Source organism: Pocillopora verrucosa, chromosome 14 (assembly GCF_036669915.1).
Source record: "Pocillopora verrucosa isolate sample1 chromosome 14, ASM3666991v2, whole genome shotgun sequence".
Classification (NCBI taxonomy): Eukaryota; Metazoa; Cnidaria; class Anthozoa; order Scleractinia; family Pocilloporidae; genus Pocillopora; species Pocillopora verrucosa.
In genome coordinates, this window is record NC_089325.1 from 487094 (window position 1) to 505681 (window position 18588).

Genomic DNA, 18588 nt, shown 5'->3' on the forward strand with positions numbered 1-18588 from the left:
ATTCAAGATTATTCTTAGTTTCATCAAAGTGACCATTCAATACCAGTGCGGGACAGTGCAAACAATCTTTTAGGACTCAGTTAAGGGTAATTAAGGGGACTGACTGAGAACTAACCTCTTCTGGGTGAATGCTTAGTTAAGTGCTGCTAAATAAAGCTCGACTGCATTTAACAATGATACGCCACATTTTTGCATCATTAATAAGTGGCTTTAAGGTCATGTTTCTGTTTGAAGGTTTGGAAAACAATTATACACCGTTGGAATCTTTATGCTCAGCAGTTTTCCCTCAAATTAATTAAATACAAGCATAAAGAAATGAATACTTTAGACAATCACACATAGATAGTTCACATTATTTCAGTTATTAGGACATTCGGTGTAAAAAGTCTAAGACAGTGTCGAATAGTTTACTTCTTAGATCCTTCCTCGACAAACATCACAATATTTCCGATCAACTGCACGCTCACTGATCACCTCTATGTTACTTTCCAGAAGATTGATAACCAGAACCTAAAGAATGATATTCTAAGCATTTCTTTTCACAAATTTCACTAAATCCTCCAAACTAGAGTTCCATTTCGCGTATTTCTTGAACAATCGAAGAGCTTCTTCTTGACGGCCGTTAAACAATGTCTCGTTGAGTTGTACCATGAGCGACTTGGCTAATGTCACTTTATGCACCCGCAATTTGGCGAGGTTATTGTTAACTTCCAGGTAAGCGTAATACGAAAAGGTCAGGAAAAGACTCCAGAAAATGATCGACAGGATAAAACCTTTTGGCGAAATTATTCCCATTCTTTTCAGCCTTCTCCAGATTTGTAAAATTGTTGGACTGTACCGAGCTTCTCCGTGTGGCATTTTGGATGTCTGCAGGTTCAGGTTGGATTCTTATAGTGTTTGTTAATCGGTATCTTCTTTATTCACAACTTGCTCCGAGGCTGAATTGAGATCTGTTCAGTTAGACTAAGATTTCGTTCAAATGCAGAACTACAGCGTCCCAATGTTTTGAATCGTTGGTTGGCACAACAAAATAAAATATGACAGGCGTTTATACGCTGTTTCCCAGGCCGGCTCGATAAGGTTCTGCAATAAATTCAGGAATCATGGAACTCATAAGGAACTGTAGAGCCTCACAAAGAGTTGAACCATAACTGTAGTAGATTGGTAGTAATTAAAAACTAGAGAGGTGCGTTCGAGTCTTGATTTATCATGGTAAAGAGACATAAAAATAGTCGTACGTGTCGAAACTGGAAATATCTAGTATCATTAAGTGTTAATTTTACCAGAAAGACTTTTGTCGAGAACAATGTTTCTGCTTTCAATACTATCAAGAGATTACAATCAGTTGATACCAGCAGTCGTGTGGCTGTTTCTTTAAGAAGCGAAATTTTTTAATGGTAATCTTCAGAAATTTTTCCCTTGATTTTTAATACTATTCTAACTATGTTGGGCTTCCTTGACTTTACGTTTAACTTATTTATCTTCACCTTCGCTACGCGGAGGCTACGATGTCCCATTAGCCTACCATTCCAAATCCACTGTTCCTAGAAATCTTGCTTCAATTCTGCAACAGTATTGAGGTTTCCTTTGGCTTCTTGTTAGCAACTAATTACAAATAATGATCTCATCCGCACATCTGTCCTAAGGTTTCAAAGTTTATTAATAATAGAGCAATTGTTGATTATATATATCTCCATGCATTGAAATCTCAGCCTCGAATTGGCTATTATCTTAGGATCCTTTAAAAATATCAAAAGACCGTGAGGCCTTCCTACTGCGGTCCTTCGACTTTGGGAAGGCACGTCTTGATCTGTCAATTTTAAATTTCAATCTTTTTTATTTCCATTATAGTATCTTGTTCTCAGGCCAATTCAGATACAATTGTATTTCGAAACCAATGTATGCGAAAACAAAAACAAAGCAAAACAAACAAACAAAAAAAGCCAAAAAAATTTGAGAAATCACTGTCTACATGACTTTTTCCATGACGGTTTCTATCGTTGCGTTAAATCTAGCCCAATTGAAGAAATATCCCCATCTTCAGTTCAAGTTAAAACATTATATCTTAAATTTACATCAACTCCAATAATATTAATCTACCTAGGTAGGTCTGACGAAGGGCTGACGCTCGAAACGTCAGCTTTGAAATTCTTTACTGAAGCCAATTTACGTTATCAACTCAGTTGATAATGCTAAATTACCCTGTTGTACTCTCCCGCCGTTGCAGCACCACGGTTTCTTTTGAAACGTACCCCCCTTTATCTACGTGGTATTGGGGACTAGCATTACATATAATGCAATGAAGTTGCATTGAAGTGCCTGAAGTGTAGTGTCATTATGGACAACTACGACCCGCTCTCAAATTACAATCAAACTGAATGAGATCTACAATATTTTTGCACATTTTATCTCGTGGTGCAATCATCATTATTTAAATTTGTATGTCCAACGCTTCACAGTATCCTTCTTTCCATAAGGTAACTTTCAAACTTTCGCTTGATCAGAAATAGATCATGGGAAAACATTCACGGTATTCTCTGCTCGGTCAAACCTGGACCCCATTGTGAGTCGTGACGTAGTCGAGAGACACTCCTCAATCCCTTCCCATAAATAAATCAGGTAGACAGTGATGCAATAAATACGTTCGATCCGGAGGCATTTAACCTTGTTGAGTTATATTATCTAGTAACTTGAAGTTACATCCCGAAATTTACTCTTACTGAAGCAACAAGCGGCTGGAAAATCCGAAGTCAGAGACCAATACCCAACTAATCGGGCCAGGATAAAGTGAATCACAATAAGTCTTCCTACGAAGCGAATGATCGAGCGCGGAGGTTACACTGCCTAACAGACAAAAATAGATCAAGCTTTACTCGGTAAGTCGATCAGTTTTTTTGATATGACATTAGTTTTAAAATTTTATTTTGGATGATTTATGATCTCTTTCTTAATCTGAGCCGAACACGGTCGAAAACTTGAAGTGTTTCAACTCTGACGACATCGCGCAGCACAGACAATAGTATTTCATCGTCGTTTAATGCCTTCTCCGCACTGACTATAACCAGCCACTTTCGTCGACTGCAAAGCGATGTAAAGCTTTCCGAATAGCCTTATATTTAATCCATCGCGCAGACGTCTTTTTGAATTAGCGACTAATCGCTTTTCGCGTGTTAGAAGGTTTCTATATCAGTTCTAAGAGGTCTAGCGAAAAAGGAGAGGTTTACCTACGAGAAACATTTTTCGAGCTGCCATGACTGCACGTCTCCGAGTCATGTAAACTTTGGGAAATCTGTGCCGTTTTATTTCGATGTAAGGCCTTTTCTTTCGTAGATCGACTCGGTTTTGCTATGGAACAAAACAAATTTGATCGGAACAAAACGATGGAAATGGAACAGAGCGGTGGGATACAAAAGTTCGACTTCTGGGCGAAAGCTGTAGCCCGCTGCCATCGCTCAGGGAAAACCAGTAGTAACACTGGGATACGTTTTATGATCGCCAACTGAAAAAGAGTGACTCTAGATCAAGTTATAAATCGTATAAATTTCATTTATCGGTCTAGCTTTGGTATACATCATGTACATATTCAACAGAGCCTGAGTTAAAGGTTTCATTCCACCATGAAAAACTAAATGAGAAACGGAATGAAATTTATGAACATCATGATCAGACACCTCCAAAGAATTCCTAATCCTCAATTTCAACTCTATACGCATACTAACTTTAAAAGTCCCTGCAAATAGTCAAGCCGAAGGGCAGATGGATAATACGTTGTTATTTTTTCGTCTAGTGTGAGTAAATTATGCAAAAGCCTGCTACAGGCGTAGCCTCGGATCAATGATCATTGGTTTAATCATGTTTTGCTCGCATGAAAAGCACTGCATACGACTTTTTTCATTGACATTCTCGAGCTTATCGCCAGAAAAGCCAGTCTCTTGATCTTAACGATTAAAACTCGCGTAACAAACGTCATTTGTCGGCGAGCACTTCTCACGCTTTGGAGCGGCAGAGTGAATAAGCGCCTCATTTACCAGATTTGATTCGGTTTACATATGTGACAAGTGAAATTAAACCAGAAGTACTTCCGGAATGATTTCAATCGTGAAGAGTCCCTTCGAAAACAAACTCAACTCTTAGACTTTAACAGACCGATATCATCTTAGTATTCCATTGATATCCTGAATTTACTCTTTGAAGCAAAATTTCTCAAAACAGATGTCAATATCAAAACATGACGTGATTCGATAATATAACGAGACTATCGGAAAAAAATTACGGGCGAACAACGCTTCATATTTGGACATTTACGCTGCTGTCTTAGATAGAAAAAACTCTCTATTCTAGTCTCGAGGAACAATCCATATGATTTAGATAGCTGCAAATCCTGTTGATTCAAATTTCCATCGAGCAGTTATACCGGGTATAACTGTTCGATGGAAATTTGAATGATTCATAAATTTTGAATTGCAGGTTGGTTCAGACATGATATGTTTCTGCCTGTCGCGTGCATGTAACACTAAAATTTAAATTAACCATCACACAGTCATTTTTCTTCAAGAAAGTTCTAAATAGAGCGGGGTTTCTCAAGAGAGGAGGATCCGCATCTTCTAATGATTTTCTAACTGCGTGCCATGCTTTCAGTAAGACTTGATGGCTTCACAGTTGAACAATGAAAGGGATTCCAATGTTTTAATTTAGATTTCGCGAAGAGGTTTAGTTTATTTCCAAGTGCCATGCGAGCTAAACCCTTGGACTAATAAACTCCCTGATTCAAAGGTGGCTGAAATTGCAAAGCACTTATCAACATTACACTACATTCACCAATGACATTATGCCAGCACCAAATTTGTAATTTACCAATCATTAACGAATGCATTGCGAGGGAACTGCAGGCACCGAGCGCAGTTCATTTCATCTGTAGTCTTCACGTCATCAGAAACAGGAAAAAATAAAACGAAACAAATTGTTTTGATATTACTTAAAGTTCATATAAACCGTTTCAGATATTATTACAAGACGCAAGGAACCTTGATTTCTCGTTTTTTCCTCTTTTCCTTCTTTTTGAATTTTCATTCCCTTGTCCTTTTTTTTAACAGTTACTATAATTTTATTATTATTATTATAAAACAACCTACAGAAACCACAGCAACTCTTTCAACAGTAAAGAAATCAATTTACATATTTTCATTTTAATATGCACGTTTATTTTTCCCATAGAAGTTTTCAAAGAGAACATTTGCCACCTTTTTAAAAAGAAAGATGGCTCCTACCTCTGCGGAAGCGTCCCAGGATAAGCGACGTTGGTTAGTTACAAGTATATGTCTCCATATTGTCGTCATCCCACGTCTCAGAGGAATAATTGCTGAAAAAATTAAATCAGTCTACGATTCGAAGACACGGAAGAACCACATAGACACTCAAACCAAATCAAATTATCTGAGGAGGATTTTTCCAGGAGCCAGGAGAGATCTGAACTACGAGAGCATAAACGGAAACGACCACCGAGATCCTGAAAACTTCGATTACAAAGTTGAGGATGCAGTGTCTTTGGCTAAGCTTTTGGTTCAACCTTTCATGGCAAAATTCACTGCATTCGATGACTCCTTCGATACTTCAGCTGCCTTGGCCGTGCTCTCCTACGAAGGATTATTCAGGCCTGGTGTTACCAAGTCAGCAAAAGACGTTAACTTTAACGTGCGCACGGAATGGGCACATCCTGACTTTACTAAATGGACAAATAAGTATTATACTGATTGCTTCAGGTTCCTGAAGGATTTGGTTTCTCATATATCGGTGGAATTTCCTGATTGGACGGATAACACGCAGATCCTGCAAAGATTACAGTGGTGGAAAAAGCATGGTATGTTAGGGTAGCTTAAAAAGAAACATAGTTGTTGAATTGATGGTAGAGCAGCCTCTACCTCTCTTGGCAATCGATATCTACTTATAATGAGGCGGAGAAAGGATTTCGTTCGTTAAGGATCCACTCGCGTCAAAAAGTGTAATTTATTGCGTTGCTCATGTAAAGGATCCCCTGACTTCGCCATCAGAGATAGCTTTGGTTCATATTTATTAAGTTGTAACTTGGAATACAGTTAGCGATTATACATTTTATTTAAATTATTGTATAACTTCATGTTGGTATCAGAAGGGTTACTTTGTTCCAGTTTCGTTCCATATAGGCATAACCTATTGCAGGCTGCCTGTAATGGACCTAATTAAACGGTTTAGCTTGTCAAAAGTCTCATATGGCTCAGTGGTAGAGCGTTTGAATTACCAATCGAAAGGTCATGGGTTCGACTCCCATTGAGAGCCCTGGGAGTTTTTTTTCTCGGAGTATGCCTCTGTCATTTACTAAGAAACATCACCTTTTGCTAATGGCCAGTTCGCTAACGTCGTCAGCTGTTTCGCCAACGTCTCAGGTCAGTTCGTTAACGTCTCATAGGTCGTTTCGCTAACGTTTTGGGTTATGTCAGTGTCGTCTCTTTAGTTTTAATTTGCAATTTTAGTTTGTTTTATATGTTAAAGAACAACTTACCCTAACACACTGAATGTAGGCTAGTAAATGTTCGTAAATACCGACACTTACTACAAACTTGAGTTACAAGAAATTATCTTTTCTCCTATAAGTCACTGTTACAGTTATTGAGAGCAACCTGAGACGTTAAAACGCGCAGAAATCTTGAGCCGGGAGCTTGACAGCGACCTGCGAATTGACTTTCAGTTTTTCCTTAAAACGACTAACTCCCACCACGAATTTTCGGTCGATTAGAAGTTGATCAAGTTCTGCCGATAGAATCACTAAACGTTTTGTAATACTTTAGTGAATTGCTCTAAGATTATGACGAAACGATCTAAGACGTTAGCGAAATGGTCGTTAGCGAAACGAATCGTACGCGGAAGGACAGGTTACCTCTTTCACCTGTTCTAAACTGCTTTATGACCAAACAAAAATATTACAAGACGAAGAAAGAGGTAAAGTTAGTTGCTATGTGCAGCTTCGTCATATATGAAGTAAGTACACTTATCTTAAACTTGGCAAACTCTACATCAACCAATTGATGACTAACTTCTTTTTAACATATCTTAACAGGAACGGTTTTTTGTCTTGGGAGTCTAGATGTCCCCGATTTTCTTCGCGACTCTTTGCAGGAGGTGAAGGCTTTCTCCAAAACCTTTACTGATTTGAGAGGAACGTTGAGCGAGGAGGTTCAGCTTCAGATAAGTGAAGCACTTGAGTCATTCAAATCTGAGCTAAGAGTGGAAGTGGACTCACTTAACATTAGACAGTCCAAGTTGGAGTTAAATCAGAATCAGGAAATCAAAGAACGACGAGATGGACAGGATAACATTTGTGACAGATTAAGTACACTTGAAAGTAACCAGGAAGCTTTAAAAGAGGAAGTTCGTGCCTTAAGAAAGGAAAGGAAAGGCGTTGAGAATGAAATCGAAGTGTTAAAAAAGACAGTTCAAGAAATGCAAATTAAACTGAAGGAAAAAAAAGACGTTGAGACGGAAAATAAAGTCTTAAAAAAGACAGTTCTTGAAATGCAAATGAAACTGAAGGAAAAGAAAGACGTTGAGGATGAAAACGAAGTCTTAAAAAAGACAGTTCTTGAAATGCAAATAAAGCTAAAGGAAAAGAGAGACGTTGAGAATGAAATCGAAGTCTTAAAAAAGACAGTTCTTGAAATGCAAATGAAGCTAATGGAAAAGAAAGACGTTGAGAATGAAAACGAAGTTCTTGAAATTCAAACACAATTCGAGACGCTAAGAACAACTAACGCGACTTTTGGAGAGCAAGAACAGATTCAGGACAGCGTTTAACGCGCCAACTCTTTGCTCTAGGTCTGGAACAGACTAAGAGCGAAAAAAGGTCGAAATAGCCAGGACTCTCGTAAAACGAAGCGCTTTGAAGGATGAGACCACCTTTTACTGCTGTTTGTTTTAAAATAGATGTACACATTCGATTCAGAGCCATCTTAAATTATTAAAGAATTAAGGTTTAGTCAATACGACCTTGCAGTCAGACTGACATAAACAGTTCTGTGAGAATTTTGTTCTTTTAGACCTAGAGAGTATCGATTCTTACATTAACTGTTACCATGTTATTTAGGTCGCAGACTGAAAAAAATTCTGATTTTTTCCTAATTAATCAAAACTATACCTGCGTCACCAGAGTCGCAAGCCTATGCTGAAAAAGAAACAACAAAAGCAACAACATAAAACATAGAAACCTATGCAAACAAAGCAAAACAAAACAGAAAACAAAAACTGAATAGAAAAAAACTAAAAGAGCAAAAAAACAAAAACAAAACCCAAAAAAACAAAAATAAAAACTGAGCAAACAAACAAACCATGATCCTAAGAGTAGCTGCTCGACTGCTTATTATATTAGTGGCATGCAAAAAAAATCTGTATATATAACATCTTAAAGAAGATTCAGTTCAGGCTATTTGAATAAATCTAGAATTACATTTTCCCAAACAAACTCTTAACGTCTATTTACAGGGTAAAAGGAGCTTACGGAGAAATAGAGTCCTGAAGATTATATTTTATGGATGGGGTGAGGTTTTAAAATGCCTACTTTGAAAGAGAACTGCAAACTACATTATATAATTAGTCTCTTTTGTGTTACTGGCTGTCTTAGCAGGTCCTACAAACATAGGCCTTACCCTAAAAAAGGCACTTTTATCCACAAAGACCATAGTAGGGGAAACATTTTCAAAGATCTGTCACTGTTCTGACCCTAACATGAACATTCATGAGGTGGTAATTGGTAAACTACCTTAAAAAAACCAAAACAAAAAAACTCAACCAAAATTTATTGTTCATTTTGGAACTTTTGGTCACCCATACTGAAAGGGCCAAAAAAAAATAAAACCCGTTGAGAAAGGAGACTCCTTTTTGTCTAGTAAAGGGAGGCACTGCCTTTAAAAGGAGCAGTAAGAAGTGTGCAAAGCCCACGAGCTCATCTAAAAAACTGAATATTGAATATACACACACTGGTTGTGTTATTGAGGATGTAAATATCACTCATATTAACTTGTTGCTTTCTTTTATTCAGGAATGAAAGATAGTGCTTGTTATAAATTGCATTATGAACAAACAAAACGATTAAAAAACGAAAAAAAAAGTGAAGTTTATCGTTATGTGTGGCTTCGTCATCTATGAAGTGCTCTTAACTTATACTTGGCAAACTCTACATCAACCAGTTGATGACTAACTTCCTTTTTAACATATCTTCACAGGAACGGATTTTTGTCTTGAGAGTCTAGATGTCCCTGATTGTCTTCGCGACTCTTTACAAGAGGTGAAGGCTTTCTCTAAAACCTTTGCTGATTTGAGAGGCACGTTGAGTTAAGAGGTTCAGCTTCAGATAAGTGAAGCACTCGAGTCATCCAAATCTGAGCTAAGAGTGGAAGTGGAGTTATAGTCCAAGTTAGAGAAAAATAAGAATCAGGAAATCAAAGAACGACGAGATATTCAGGATAACATTTGTGGCAGATTAAGTGTTCTTGAAAGTGACTTTGAAGCTTTAAAAGAGGAAGTTTGTGCCTTAGAAAGGAAAAGACAAATCTTCCAATAAGGACTAGTCGATATTCTTTCTTGAGGAAAGCTTTGATATTTTCTAAAACAGCTCTTTTCAAATTTTATGTTGGACTTTGTCTGATTTGATCTTTGAGATTTTCTGGATAGCTTTAGTATACCTGCTTTAAAAGGGAAATGCAAAGTACATTTAAATTAGTCTATTTTGTGTTACTGGCTGTCCCACCGGATCTTACAAACTTAGGCTCTACCCTAAAATTGCACTTTTATCCACAAGGATCATGGGAGGGGGAACATTTTCAAAGATCTATCGCTGTTCTGACCCTAAGATAAACATCTATAAGGTGATGATTGGTAAACTGCTTCAAAGAAAAAAAACTCAATGCAGAACGTATTGAGTCATTTTCATACTTTAAGTCATGCCTATTGAAAGCGCCAAGAAATACAATTTCTAAGATAGGAGACCACTTTGTGTTGTAGAGTCTCAGTCAATTACACAAGATTGCGGCTTTGCCTCTGTTGTAGTTGAGTTTCTTGCGAGTACAGGAGGTTAGAACAGTATTTTTTCCATTTTGATTGGCTTACAGCGGCCGCGTGACCTCTTTATCAGAAACGCAGAAATGCAGCATTCGCCAGAATTGCATTGCGCATCCTGCACTGCGCACAAAAATCACATAATCAGGTGAATTTGCACGCATGCAGTCCGAAAATATTTTCAATCAGTGGACGAGGTAAACAGTTACAATGTTTCTTTTTTGAGGAATCACGCGAGTACGCGAGTTTTGTGTCACCTTTTGTGACACCGGAAGTGTTACCAAAAAAAAGTCATACACATGTACATTGAATTCGATTGTTTATATTCAGTGTACCTTAGCTTCACGCTATTCCATTGACGATCAGTGATGAGTCATTTTGAACTCTAAGTAATGAGTCATTTTGAACTCTACAGAATGAACCGGTCCAACGATAAATGGATTTGCCTCAGCGAAAGATTATGGAAGAGGAAAACTTGAAGAGCGCGTCATAGATAAAACTCAAAATCTACTACAACTTACTGCATTATCGGCAAGAATGTCAAGTGTTGAATAAGATTGATTCATTAGACCCAGAACAATGACTTTTAAAGCGCAAGGTATAGACTGTATGGATATTAACATTTTCAGCGTCGTAAAACTTGTCAGATGCCAATCATCCACAAAAGTTGCACATGAAACTCGAGTAAAGATTATTTCAGATAATCCAGTGGTGAATGATTGACAGAGGTGCAGCTTCCGGTATGAAGAGGTACCCTATATTCGCCCATATTCGTACATCAAATGGGGTTTTTCATGATGCCAATGTGCATTGATTGAACGTTGATCAGCGTTTTCCTAATTCCAAAAGTGGTCCGAATTCCCACCATTTGAAAACGAAAAATCTACATTTTTTGGTCTCTTAATATTAGTGAAGTCGTTTCTTTAAAAGAATTAAAAATAAAAGTATTTTCAGTAGATCTTCTTAGGGTACGTAATTCGATGGTCGTCATAAGTCAAACGAAGCCTAGAATTGTCTTTAAGAAGATCTAGAGGCGAGCATAATCCTGGTTGATCCTGTCACAAATGTGGCGGAGTAGGAAGTTGGGGTGACGAGGTCGAAGGAGGCACGAGCTGCCTAATTCCGAAACTAAAATTTGGAGGGCAACGGCTCCCAAGTTTAGTTACAGAAAATGTTGCTCGCCCTTTCACTTTCTGTGAAAAATGTATTTTACCGTAACTCGTAACTCACAAATTATATCATAAGAATTATGTCAAGCGAGATGATATGTTATAATACTCGCCAACACTTCTGAGTGCCTAAAATCGATTATGTACGCACTGAACACTTTTTGAAGATGGAAGAGAGGTCTGCTATAAATATTTTTAAAAGACACAGGGAAATTTGAGTAAAGGAATGTGCTAGGCTTGGTTTCCGACAGCAACAACCCCCCCTACTCCCCTCATTTTAAAACATTTTTTCCCTCCTCTGTCACTGATGCATCTCAAGAGTTGTGAATGAAAGGTATGAAAGCTTCAGCTCTCTTGTAAACCAAGGGGTATGGGGTCAGGCATGTGATCAGTGGATATACAAGTAAGTTCTTATCACCGAGAGATCAGTTCGAATTCTGCCACGACGCGAGACGGTTCGTCAGGCCTTTTGTCGGCACTTTACCACGATCGCTTGACTGCCAGTGAAGAACGCCCTCAATTCATCATGAAGAAAACTTTTGTCTTTTTTGTTGCTGTGATGCTAATATCAGGTAGGAAATACGACAATTTCTTTTTAAAACATTTTTCACTAGCACCGAGTTATTGAAGGATTCAAGCAAAAGATCCCTGCGCCGATAAATTTATACTTTGCAGTTGTATCAAACCGATTGAAGGGAAGAGAGCGTTGGAAAAATTTTATGTGTAACGGCGAAAATTACGTAAAGTTTACTTCTCTATCCCGGAAAGATTTATGCCTTCAGCAAGAATCAGTAACAGTATAAGACCGACTAAAGAAAAATACATAGGGCTTATCCCTTTTTGTTGTTTGAAAAGTCTCTTTAAGACTCAAAAGACATTTTGGGTCAATAAGACATAAGAACCTTTTCACAATCTGATTGCTCCTCGGGCCCAGAGCCAAGAGAAACATGGCGGTCAACTTAAGATCTTAAGCGCACAGTACGCTATGTTTATGTTCAATTTAAGCGCTTTGCTATCTGTTTGGACGCTAAGGAATTAGTCGAGAAAGTGGTATTTCTGACTGAAAAGTGGAAAGGTCAGGTTTTGAAGTAATGGAATTCGGGTGTTCAAATATGTATCCTTTTCCGATGCCTTGAAACTGTTTGTCATTTCTGCTAAATAATCCAGACGTTTCAATTAAGTTATCGAGTTAATTAAGACGACAGGTGTCTGTTTTGATTCAAGCGGCATCTGTAATTTTCTTTCGAGCGATATATGTGTCAAATCGAGAAGTAATCTTCATCATACCTTACCACGCGGATTACATTCCTCTGGTTTTAAACAGTCATTTGCGGTTTATTTCAATCAGATTGTCATCATATCCATGGGAAACTAACGACGGCTTTTACGGAGCAATAAATTATTATGATAACAAAAACAGCGTTTTTTCATGAAAGAGATTTCAACATTGCAAATATCCTCATGGATGAGGAACGTTATCAGTATGACACAATTCTACTCATTACCGAAAGCCTTTTCAAAGAACAACATAAAAGTCTTATTACAGCTTTTTGAGATTTGAAAGAAGTTAACATTGCGCCCGAATTTCCTTTTTATCACCAGAATTGTGAAGTATTTCTGTTAGCGTGTTCTTTTCAAAAAGAATTTGGATAAATTGGATAACATCGGTACGTGACTAAATGCATGAAATGATGTTTCACTTACGATAAGGCAAATTTAAGAAAGTCTTTTAAACATAACTTATAGGAGACTGACATATTATCCTAAAATATTCTGAGGGTGACGCTCCGGCTACGAATTGAGTCGAACGGATTAGGTTTATCAATAATTTCGCAACTGAAGTAGTGGAAGTTAAAGTGATGAAGATTGGACTGAGTTGAGGAAATCCAGTGACGAGTTCACAGATTCGATTTCCATATTTGTATTGCGTTGCCAGGCCAAGACTTATGCACGAAATTCAAGTCACGTTTTTCACTCTTGAAAAATTTAACTTCACGCTTTTTCTTTCTAAATCGCATCTTCGTCCGAATTTCCTTATTCCTGCACAGTCGTGTTTGGGATAAATCTTACCTTTTGATACTTGCCTATTTAGAAAAACCATGATTTCAAAGTTTGTCTTTCTTTTCTAGAGGAAATTTTCTAAATCGCAAAAGTGGCGCAAAAGAGCATAAACTACGATCCTTCAACCCCCTAACTTTTAAGATCCCTATAGAAATTCTCCTTACTCTCCTCCATCCCTTCTTGCCGCTCACAATCTGAGAATATGGAATTAAATCAAATTATACTCCTGAGAGCTATCATTCGTACGCTTATCACTGATTATTGATATTATAAAGAAAGGAAAAAGTCCTTAAAGGTTTTTTTTTCCCATCCAGAAAATAGGCTTAAGCATCATACATTTTATCTCTTAGTTGCAGTTATTGAAGCGAAAAAGAGAAAATCCAAAGGGCGTGATAGAACGTGCAATCGATCATGCCAAGGCTTCAGAGTGAAAAAATCTTTGTGTGGGAGCGACGGTAAAACGTACAAGAACTTTTGTCTGTTCAACAAGGCAAGGTGTAAAGCCAATAAAACTGGCGTCAGTCTGACAGTAGAGCACACCGGATCTTGCCGCTGCTCTAAAGTACTTCCCAAATGCGATCAGGATGGCAACTTCACGAAACAAGCCGTGTGTGGAAGCGACAATACCACTTATGAATCATTTTGTTCCTTTCGTGTCGCGAGGTGCGAAGCGAAGCAAAACAAAACCAGGTTGACGGTGCTGTATAAGGGGGAGTGTAAAAAGCAGAAAAAAACAAGAGTGTGCCCAAATTTGGGCCAATGTTACATTAAAGAACAGCCCGTCTGTGGCAGCGACAAAAAGACTTACAGAAATCCTTGTTTCTTTCGGGTTTCAAAGTGCATCGCCAAACGGCAGAACCAGAAGTTGACTATCAAGAAGAGAGGTAAGCATGCATGAATTTTTTTTCACACAACTAGGCAGCGAAGGAAAGAAAATTTAAAGGAAAATGTCCAGGCCTAAATAGCGGCTATATGATAAGGTCAAAGTTCTTTAAAAGCAAGGTCAAATATCAGTTGAAACATTCTCCACTTGTCTCCTTTGTCGGTGATTTGTGCGCTATATAAAAAGTGCAGCGGTTAAACTCATGTTTTAAATTCCAAGGCACACAATCATGAAGAACCAAAGAAGCTTCAAGTAAATCTCAAAAATGCTACAGCGCCATATGATCTGGAATATTTATTAGGCATTCTTTCGCGTTTGTTTACAACTCCTTTATTACAGCATTCATGGATGAACACAAGAATCAAAGCCAAACGTTTTGAATTTCAGAAACCAAACACTAATTCCATCAACAAAAGCGCTCTCAAAATGGGATCATTTCCATTGAAATCTTGTTTACTCGATGCGGGAGAGATGTTTATTTTATACATACGAAGATTTCCTACTGAACAGACAACGAAGTAAGTCTTTATTTCCAAGCTGGTCTGTGTAGCTGATAGCCAATCAAATGATGTGTAAAACATATGTCGCGTGTAAGAAAAACGACACGATACTTTCCCTATTGATTACTTGTCTTGCGAAAAGTAACACGACGATCATAACAAAAGACATTCCACATCTTCGATTTTCCAAAAGTGTCAAAAGTTTTTTTCCGATCAAGATAGATTAACGATCAAGATAGACATTGTTATTCTCTCGCTAATATTTACCAGAAATTTAACCCGTTTGCTTCGATCACTCGTTTTATTCCTGAATATTCTCTTACTCACGCGTAAACACCTTACTGATTGCTTCCTATTAAATATTCTACCTTAATATCTTAACCTCTTGAAAATAATCTTCGGGAATTTGTAAAATAAAATGAAGCACTCATCTGGGGTAGACTGTCTTATTTTCAAAGCTTTTTTGTTAATTCCTATGATGTGCTGAAATACAAGCAACATTTATGTTTGCAAGGTTTTTATAGATAGAGCCCCTTTAATAAAGACTTTCCCCTTTTTTTCCGGCATGAAAGTGAAGTCACAACAACGATTCTTCACTAATCTCGGTACCCTAATTTCCTCCAAAATTATCAAAACGAAAAAAAAATATAAACATATGTTTTGCAGAAGTTCTACTAAAGTTTACATACAAGAGACTTTGGTTTTGATCTATCGTGACCTCTCTGACCTACAATCACGTACGGAAATCATGGTAGACAGATACAGCACCACTGTTGTTTTGGTACACTTTGGGATCCTATCACTCACCGGTTGTGAAAATGTGCATTGTGCGGTTGTGAAAATGCGCATTGTGCGGTTGTGAAAATGCGAATTGCGCGGTTGTGAAAATACGAATTGTGCGGTTGTGAAAATGTGCATTGTGCGGTTGTGAAAATGTGCATTGTGCGGTTGTAAAAATACAAATTGAATTGAAATCAGCTGTTCATTTTCCTCGCGGTAAATACTGTGCATTGATGGCAGAATTGAACTCTTTGTTCGTTTGAAGCCCCCCTCAGTTGGTTGATAATAATCTCTCGTCTACAACTGTTAAATTTCTGCCAGCAAAAGTCATTATAGACCCATTATCCAACTATAAAGCTTACAAAAGTGTCAATTACATATTGAGATTATCCTTGAAATGCTCCTGTACGTATTTTGTTCGCGCTACCATATATAATTGCGGTCACGAACGAGGGTCCACTCAAAACAGGATTGACTGCAGCTGTATAGACCTAAAAGGAAGATGGGGAAAGCTTATTGAAAGAAAATAGTCAAGGGAAATCATTGCTTGCCTCTTGGCAAGTATTTTTTTTCTTAAAATTACTAAGTTTCAGTTCCTTTTATTCATGGTTGAGTTTTGGCACGGATTTTTATAAGCTAATTTTGGCAGAACTTATCAGCAATAGGGCACATTAATTTATTGTTGTTTGAAAGGATAATTGGAAAAGCGGCACTTTTTCAAAGTGGTTTATTCCCTTTCCTTGTCACGAACAGTATATTTCTCGTTTTTTGGACAAGGAAACGGAAACCGAATTAAGAGATTACTGAATTATTGCATTTTCCTTATCAACCAGGGCATGATCTAAGTAAATATCTTGCACACAATAGTTGCTTAAGAATTACGCGATGTAAACTCCGTAGCGTTATAATTAAGGAGATGTTCAGTTAGTTCAGGAAATTCTTGATGTTGGATCTCTGTTTAATGCAAGCTATTTCCAACATTTCTTTCAGGGGCGTGTGGCAAACGGAAACCTTCCAAATCGTGTCCAAAAAAGTGTCCAACTAAATATCGACCCGTGTGTGGCACAGATAATAAGACGTACGAAAACAGCTGTCTTCTATCCATTGCCAAATGTGCACTGCCCAAGAAAAACAGGAGCTCTCTTCAGTTGCAGTATAATGGACCTTGCAGTTCGCCGACCACCCCAAAGCCTTGCCCTAGATGGGAGGACTGCAAAATTGTGAGGAAACCCGTGTGTGGGTCGGACGGGAAAACGTACCCTAACTTGTGCGTCTTCCGGATCACAAAGTGTCTTGCAAGGAGAAACGAGCAAAAGCCTCTAAAGCTAAAATACAAAAAGGCGTGCAGGAAACGAAAAAATAAGAAGGATAAAAGAAAGGAAAAAAAGAGAAAGGGAGGGAAGAAAAATGGTAAAGGGAAGTCTGGTTCCAAAGGAAAAAACAAGAGGGGAGACTAGCGACATATTGAAAATACCACGGCCAGTTTAACTTGTTACGGAGAATCACCTTCGACCGCAGCGTCTAATGAACGTAGTCCGTTAAGTGGATCTCATAAGGCTCTGAAACTCCTCATGTTGAAGTTGAGGCTAAATGTGAGGCTTCTCTTGTATAAATGCGATAAATCTGCTTGAGAATAAACAAAAAAAATCATTTCTAGTCACTTTTTAGAGCAGATTTGGTAATTTCGGGAATGGCCTATTGCTTCAGCAGAAAACATGCGTACCGTGTAGCATGTGAACTACTATTCGTAAAAAAAAATTAGATATGCTGTTGGGCGCACGAAACACTGGTCAAAGCCGGATTTTTTTCTCCTAGTTATTTAGTGCAAAGACAAGTACTGAAACAGGAATTCTAGTCAAAACAGATAGCTCTTATAAACGTAGCATCGATCGGTGATAGGTCACTAATCGGTCTTCTGACTGTCTTGTATTTTGAAATTGATTCGTCGACCACATCTTATCAGTTAGCATTTCTGGACAGTTTTGATGAAAGAGGCTCATGCGCCATGCTAGTAATAAAAAAAACTTGGTCTGCAGGAAAAGTAATGATTACGGTAAACCTTTTTCTTAGTTATCCTTCTCATCCTCGGGCTCAGTTTGGTATTTTCTTAATATTTTGCTAAGTATCAAAACGGTCATAAAATTGCTGAGGCATGGCCTTCGTCTGCCTATCGATGACAGTATAGTCACAAATGATAATTTGCTCTTTGCTAGAACTGCCTATTGATTGAATTTATACCAGTGGAACACCATTATTTGGAACTCCAATTAATCAGTGATAACTCACAATCTTGTTAGAAATCTCCTCCCTAACCTCCTTAATTTGTATTCAGGGCAACCCATACTGAATCGGAGGTAATCTCCCAGCAACTATGCCCGTTATGATTAGTGAAATTAGCGGGAAATACTCTACTGCATGACCCATCCAAATCAAAAGCTGTTTTTGTTACAAAAATATTTTACTATTACGTGGGATACCTGTGGAGACCACGTTAAGATTTCGTTTAAGTGTCGTAGTAATCAAGTATGGAAATTAACCACTTGCCTGTCACCAAGTTGATATCTGTCACGTCTGAGATTTGGCCCGCCTGATGTCTTTCTTTTTGCGCGAAAGGTTATCGAAAAAGCTCGTATGAAATCTCCAATGCAAGCATCCTTTCCCTTCTTCGAATTACTGCGTTCCCAGAGTTGTTTCTTGGAGGAAAGTTCTAAAGTGATCTCCGTTTGCTCCTAGATCTAGCAACCTAAGCTTCCTTTGAAAAATATTTCTTGATCAGGCGCGGAAGAACAGCGACTCAGTCGGCTTCAAGGATCAATTACATTTGAAATTAATCTTCCAGTTTCACACAAATGGAAGTATCCCAAGTGAACGCCCCCAGGCGACTCACTAATCGCCAATTGTTCTTAATGGGGTATGAGGATGAAAATTTCTTTTTTCAAGTGCTCTCTCCTACTTCTCCTAGATAAGCTAAGCTATTCTCTTTTGAAAGTTGACCCCATGTAGAAATTTCATTCAAAATAATCGACAAAGGCACCCGTTTCAAGCCAGGGAGTAAGTTCCAGCACCAGTTCGACGCTATATGAGATATTTTCAGCATTGAAAGGAATTAGTAAAA

General features: G+C 38.0%; 2 protein-coding genes and 1 non-coding gene across 3 annotated transcripts; all 3 read left to right on the plus strand.

The window, feature by feature from the left end:
• Positions 1-2624: 2624 nt before the first annotated feature.
• LOC131797530 (uncharacterized) lies at positions 2625-9123 on the plus strand. The gene is made up of 3 exons (XM_066161605.1): positions 2625-2876; positions 5215-5857; positions 7091-9123. The coding sequence occupies exons 2-3, from the start codon at positions 5257-5259 to the stop codon at positions 7822-7824; spliced, it is 1335 nt and encodes a 444-aa protein (XP_066017702.1). The 5' UTR covers positions 2625-2876; positions 5215-5256; the 3' UTR covers positions 7825-9123.
• Trnag-acc (transfer RNA glycine (anticodon ACC)) lies at positions 6240-6310 on the plus strand. Its single transcript has one exon. It is a non-coding gene; the product is annotated as a tRNA-Gly (tRNA).
• A 2478-nt stretch (positions 9124-11601) lies between the features above and the next one.
• On the plus strand, positions 11602-18030 carry LOC131797542 (ovoinhibitor-like). Its single transcript, XM_059115169.2, has 3 exons — positions 11602-11821; positions 13661-14194; positions 16464-18030. The coding sequence occupies exons 1-3, from the start codon at positions 11776-11778 to the stop codon at positions 16928-16930; spliced, it is 1047 nt and encodes a 348-aa protein (XP_058971152.2). The 5' UTR covers positions 11602-11775; the 3' UTR covers positions 16931-18030.
• Positions 18031-18588: the final 558 nt, after the last annotated feature.

Excerpts from the sequence above, each read along its gene's own strand:
- LOC131797530 (XM_066161605.1), top strand. The coding sequence starts at position 5,257 with ATGGCTCCTACCTCTGCGGAAGCGTCCCAGGATAAGCGACGTTGGTTA. Across the intron at positions 5,858-7,090 it reads ACAGTGGTGGAAAAAGCATG|GAACGGTTTTTTGTCTTGGG; the intron begins GTATGTTAGGGT and ends ATATCTTAACAG.
- LOC131797542 (XM_059115169.2), top strand. The coding sequence starts at position 11,776 with ATGAAGAAAACTTTTGTCTTTTTTGTTGCTGTGATGCTAATATCAG. Across the intron at positions 11,822-13,660 it reads TGCTGTGATGCTAATATCAG|TTGCAGTTATTGAAGCGAAA; the intron begins GTAGGAAATACG and ends TTTATCTCTTAG. Across the intron at positions 14,195-16,463 it reads GTTGACTATCAAGAAGAGAG|GGGCGTGTGGCAAACGGAAA; the intron begins GTAAGCATGCAT and ends CATTTCTTTCAG.